This window comes from Tigriopus californicus, chromosome 7 (genome assembly GCF_007210705.1).
Source record: "Tigriopus californicus strain San Diego chromosome 7, Tcal_SD_v2.1, whole genome shotgun sequence".
NCBI classification, from domain to species: domain Eukaryota; kingdom Metazoa; phylum Arthropoda; class Copepoda; order Harpacticoida; family Harpacticidae; genus Tigriopus; species Tigriopus californicus.
Window position 1 is genome coordinate 9,499,747 of NC_081446.1, and position 5,769 is coordinate 9,505,515.

The window sequence follows — 5,769 nt, forward strand, 5'->3', positions numbered from 1 at the left end:
CCTTTGGAGAGGTCAGTCTGCCAGATTCGGCAAAACTGACCAAGCTCTCCGCCGACTCACTGGGTTGGAGTCCTGGATAGAGTAAGTAGTGGTCGTCGCTCTTGGAGCAGCTGGCCACGAAACTGCCCCTAGGGGTTGGGGGTGGATGAAATAAAATAGCTCAATGCAATTCGTTTAGGGAGGAATACACTATTGGTAATGGGGTGAGAGCTCAAACGGTCATTCAATTGCAGCTGCCAAAGTAAGACTGTAGCTATAGCGTTGGTCAGTTGGAATAGTGCGGTCGAGGCGTCGAGATTTTTAGAGGTGAGACTTTTTTGGACCAGAAAAAATAGTGGCTGCAAAAAAATCCACCAACCCAAGTTATCAGATCAACGTACTATGGTGTTCTTCCCCTCGTAAGTTCCAATGGCCTTGAATGGGCCTACTTTCATGTCTGGCATGTCCCTCCTCTGTTCGTATGTGAATGCATCCCAAGGGAGGCCCTCAAAGCTCGAATAGATATTGGTAAAAGTAAAACATAGAACCATCTTTATGTCAACTACTCCTCGACAAATATTAATTTGCTTCTCATTCTATTTTCTATTAACAAAACCTCCCAAAATAACCTCCCATAGCCCCAACATTGGACATTTGGTATTCCAAATTAATCAAAAGTCGTTCTGTGTACCACCCAAAAAAGGGGAGAAACAAGAGCTCATCTTACAGTCGAACAGAGCAAAGCCAGGAAAGCCGGTTCAGCGGCGCTTGATTAGCACTTTCTGAGCCCTCGAACATCTTGGGTAGACCGTTGTGTTTGACAGCCATAAGTTACAAGGGGAGCGAACAAGTCCACGACACACAGGAGCTATTCCCGTCTTGGGTCGCTCAAAAAAGATCGCTCAACCCTCAGCGCTCGAGTAAAGCGGCGTCACCCAAAAGTCTCTGCGAACTTTTTACCTCCTCGCTCTGAAATAGAAGGATTGTGTTCAAGATAAAGATAATGGTCGAATTTGGATTGTTGGGAATATGGCGTACACTCGGAAAATGATTTGGGTGGCTGCAGAACATGTGATGCTATAATAATTAGAACTGAACCTTGTTGAATAATAACCCGGATGAAAGGGCCGAACGAGAATTGTGTTTTTCTAGTATCGTAATGCTTTGAAATGAATTACTACTTTTACCTACTGTTGCTTTCTTTTAAAGGAGTCCGTTTTCTAATAGATATGAGCTTTGGGTTTTAAAGTATGCAACAAAGTATTTTTTTCACTGTCATGAATATCATACATTCAAAAGCAAAAAAAAAACAAAAAAAACCAGTCAAATGCGTTTCTGTTTGTGCTCAGAGAAGTTCCGAAAATGCCTAATTAATGCCAGCTTCGCAAATAAGAGGATTGTGGAGCTTTTAAAACCAGCCACACGTGCTCGAGCTGGGTTCAAAATGATCAGTCACATTAATTATTGTTGTCTCGTTATGCTACATTCACACTTGAATGTTTTTTGAATGTTACTCTACCAGTTTTTTCTGTTTGTTTTCAAATGTGATCATCATGGCAGATTAACGTGAAAGAATACTGCAAATTGATTTTGCAGGCAAAATTGCTTTAAGCCAACTTCCAGTATTTGCTCCGTAAGCAAAAATTTGCCAAGCCATTTGTCTTTTTTTGTATTTACACTCCCACGTTTCATGGCAACCATGGCTTCTCATTCCAGATCATGAACGCCAAGACGTTTGATACAGCCTCGCTTTTGTCTGCCACTCGTGTCAAGTCTTCGTCCCAAGAGGGCAGTGGCCCCAGTTCAGGGGCCACTCTTACGGCGGCTTGTATCAATGTTCCGTCCACATCCTCTGCCTTGGCTTATGCTGGGCGACTACGGGTATTCACGAATCCGGACGATCATCCTGACCAAGACGAGGATAGCCAACACCATCATCATCACCTTCATCATCATGATCATCACAGTGATGATGACAACGACGATGACAACGTGTCGCTGAAGATTTCCGTGAGCAGCTTTCGCCATGACAGTGAGCACAACATCGAGTCCAGTCCGATTTTAAATCTACGCGACATCTGCGACCGAGCTAAAAGTCAGCATGGGGTGGATTTTGCCCGCCGCCGAGCCAGTCATTCCGAGAGCGGCGAGGCCGATGAGGCGGGTAACTACACGTGTCACATTTGCCAATTCGTGACCAGTTCACGTGAGGAGTACAACGACCACGTGAATGGACACTTTGAGTTCCGTTGTCCCAAATGTCCCTTTGTCACGAAGCAAGAGGAGGAACATCGGGAGCATCTCAAGGTGGAACACCAGACCACACCGGAAGATATTGAGAACGAACAAGGCGTGCGGGTGCCCAAGGTCAATGCTCAAGGCAAGCTCAAGACATTCAAATGTAAGCAATGCCAGTTCGTGTCAGTCACGAAAGAGGAGTTTTGGCAACACACGCGAACCCATATCAAACCTGAGAAGATGCTCACTTGCCCCAAATGTCCGTTCGTGACGGAGTACAAGCACCATTTAGATTACCATCTCCGCAATCATTTCGGCTCGAAGCCTTTCAAATGCCCGAGCTGCTCGTATTCCTGTGTCAACAAGTCCATGCTCAATTCGCACATGAAATCCCATACGACCATCTATCAGTATCGATGCTCGGATTGCAACTATGCTACGAAATATTGCCACAGTCTTAAGCTCCACCTGCGAAAGTACCTGCACAAACCGGCGATGGTTCTGAATCCAGATGGAACGCCTAATCCATTGCCCATCATTGACGTCTATGGCACCAGACGTGGGCCGAAAATCAAAAAAGACGAATCCGCCAATGGCCTCTTGGCTTCCCTTCACCAGAGCGCATCTGGATTGGCAGGCGCCGTTGGATCAACCGGCGACTCTGAGAGTGAGACCACCACGAGAAAGTGTGACCTCTGTCAGTTTCAGACTGCCTCGGAAGAGGTGTTTACCAATCATATGAGTCTTCACGGAGATATCAGGCAGTCGGACGATGAGGGAGGTCCATTTGAGAGTCGTGAATCGAGGTCTCCGCCTTTATCCGTGGCTTCGGAGCCGTCCCCATCGCATTTCTTGCCTCTCGCTCGAGACATGCGGCTGGTGACTGCTCCTGATTCTCCGGCTACGGCCACATCTCAGCATCTTCATCACTCTCGACCCCATCCCCATCCCGAAATACCCACTCTACCTCCATCTGATTGGGATTTGACGCAATTTTCCGCTCTATCCAAGGCCGGAAGTCTCCTACCTCGCCTCTATTTTGAGAACATGCTCTCGAACCTACGACGAACGAACCCACTGTTAGACCTAAATTTGAGCCTACCCACCTCACGAGCATCCGAGAGCGATGCCGAGCAACACGAACATGTCTCCAATCTGGAGGACCCGTCCTTCAAGAGACGTCGCAAGGGTAAAGCCACCAAGATAGAACGTGTCCAACAGCAACAACAACAGCAGCAACAGCAACAGCAGCAACAACAACAACAGCAACAGGATTCGTCTTCTTGCGCTTCGGAAGCGGCGCTCTCTACGTCAGACGACGGGCCAGATCGAGCCAATTGCAATTTTTGCGATCTCTCTTTCGGAGACTCGCGCATGTTCGAGATTCACATGAAGTTTCATGCCTCCGCTGAGAATCCATTTACATGCGGCCTTTGTGGCGAGGAATGCGGGAATAAAGTGCTCTTCTTCGTTCACACGGCCTCAGCTCAGCACGAGAACATTGGACGGAATTTCGATTCCTTTTGATTAAACAAAATGATCGAGGTGAGTGAGCTGGGAGAGCGTAGAACAAATCTTTCTAGCTCGTACTTGATACTTGAATCAATCATTTGCATACGAACGTTTAATATATACACACACAAACAATCAACTGAACTGAAAACAGATTGTCAGTTTTTTCTCGGCTTAACTTGAGATAAGCTCGTCCTCGTATTGCTTTCGGAAGCAATCGCCAGCGGGAAAGAAGTCCCAACATCGATTTTGGTACATGTTCCACACGTGGGTTTCTTGACCTGTGTACTCGGTCTCATCTTTGTTGATGAGATACATCAAAAAGAACCTATTCGGAGATAATGCTCAATGTCATACTTATTACTCGCTCTTCCCGTTATTTTTTGGCAACACTTACAGATAATTGGCCAGGTTGTGTTCTTTCTGTACGTGGATGTCAAATCCGTGAGGAATCTTGTCCAAGTAGTCCTTGCCTATTCCACATATGAAGCAATTGTTCTCCAGTTCGTCCTCCACTCCTTGCATTTGATCACGAAGCGCACCGAATGCGTCAATGATAAAACCTAGTTTGTATCAAGTTGACATGATTGAAAAATTCAAGGATGTTCAAATTGAGGACCATTTTGCCGCCAATTACCCTGAATGATAGCCAGCAAGATGACAATGATGAAGAAGAAAAAGCTGATGTCGAACAGGATCCGATAGACCTCGTACTCATCTCCATCTGGAGGCTCAATCTCGTCTCCAATGCCACCTCCTGCTCTTACACCCTTGTACAGGTGGAACACAAAACACTGAAAGAGATGGCAATTTTGGCATCTGTGAGGCTAGTTAGCACGTCAAAATAGGAGATATTTGAAATATTTACAGTTAGCATGTCGTGGCATTTCTGGTCAATTTGTTCTTCCTCTTCGGAAACGTAGAAACGCCGGAAGAAGTTGAAGGCGATCACCGTGTAAATGTACACGATAATGGTCAGGAGCATCACTGTGAGAATCAGCTGCTTGCCATTGTGAGTGATGGCCTCCAAGATGATTCGCAGAGCAGCCACACCAAAAGCCACATCCAAGAGATGAGCGGCAAAAAAGAAGTAATTCAAGTTGCCCAGGAGAGAGAACAGGAAATACCAAAGTTGGTATTGGAAAGGCTGGAAGAGTGTAAAATTGTCATACACTTTATGACTATCTATTGGATTGGATGGGACTTACGCTATCGGTGATTGTCACTCCGGCCTTCCAGATTTGATATCGCCAATCGATGCCGATAATGCTACGTTAACACAATGATACTAGTGGGGTGAGTAAATGCCGTAAATGTCAGATAATTTAGTACACTCTTACCTATCCCAGATTCCGTGTCGCTCCTCTTGTCCGATGATGGCACTCTTCTCCATGCCCAGGATATTGCTAATGGCGTCGAATTCGAATTGCTCACAGTATTTTTGTCGAACCCGCTTCTTTACGAATTTGTCCCAATAGAGCGCAGGGAACGATCTATCGAATCAAGAATTTGAGCATCTCAATCAATGGCAATGAGATTTTCCAATTGATTGCTCTACCTGGCCGAAATGACGAGCTTATCCCAATGGGCCTTGATGTCGTCGTCATCGGGCTGTTCTGCCAAGTAAAGTCCGTCGAACTCCAATCTTCGGGCCACTTCTTTTTCTCGCTTGAATATTGCCAGGGGCACTTTCAAATTATAATAGGCCACTAGCATGCACAAGGACACGAAGGCGTGGGCTATTCCCAAAAATCGAATGATGTACTCGAGATAATAGTAGCGCTCATCAACCGTCACAAATTCCTCATCGGCTTCATCTTCCGCTCCTTCTTCCAAAGAGGTCACGTCATCCTCGTCACTTTCGACCACGGATACCTTTTTGATATTGAGAATGGAGGTCAGTCTTTTTTTCTCAAAGGTGCTAAAAGCAATGCGCGCTTACCTTGAAGAATAGTAACATGAAGTTAATAAGGAAAGCAATGGCCAAAGCGATGAACTTCATGGTGAAAAACTTTCGTGCCAAGAAGCTGAGAGCCTTCT

The 5,769-nt window shown here is 45.9% G+C and overlaps 2 protein-coding genes across 2 annotated transcripts in view; one reads left to right on the top strand and one right to left on the bottom strand.

Annotated features, from left to right (window-relative positions):
- Positions 1–209: 209 nt before the first annotated feature.
- LOC131883140 (protein hunchback-like) lies at positions 210–3,873 on the top strand. The gene is made up of 2 exons (XM_059230505.1): positions 210–306; positions 1,696–3,873. The coding sequence occupies exon 2, from the start codon at positions 1,699–1,701 to the stop codon at positions 3,742–3,744; it is 2,046 nt and encodes a 681-aa protein (XP_059086488.1). The 5' UTR covers positions 210–306; positions 1,696–1,698; the 3' UTR covers positions 3,745–3,873.
- The window catches only part of LOC131883139 (ryanodine receptor-like), a 21,763-nt gene continuing 19,820 nt past the window's right edge, over positions 3,827–5,769 (bottom strand). Inside the window, exons 53-60 of the mRNA XM_059230504.1 lie at positions 5,672–5,764; positions 5,288–5,604; positions 5,070–5,222; positions 4,938–4,998; positions 4,598–4,876; positions 4,367–4,523; positions 4,127–4,292; positions 3,827–4,057 (exon numbers count right to left, since the gene is read on the bottom strand). Coding sequence (XP_059086487.1) covers positions 3,904–4,057; positions 4,127–4,292; positions 4,367–4,523; positions 4,598–4,876; positions 4,938–4,998; positions 5,070–5,222; positions 5,288–5,604; positions 5,672–5,764 — 1,380 coding nt within the window. The 3' untranslated portion in view covers positions 3,827–3,903. The remainder of the gene's footprint in view (positions 4,058–4,126; positions 4,293–4,366; positions 4,524–4,597; positions 4,877–4,937; positions 4,999–5,069; positions 5,223–5,287; positions 5,605–5,671; positions 5,765–5,769) is intronic.

Coding starts and splice junctions, on each gene's coding strand:
- LOC131883140 (XM_059230505.1), top strand. CDS start 1,699: ATGAACGCCAAGACGTTTGATACAGCCTCGCTTTTGTCTGCCACTCGT.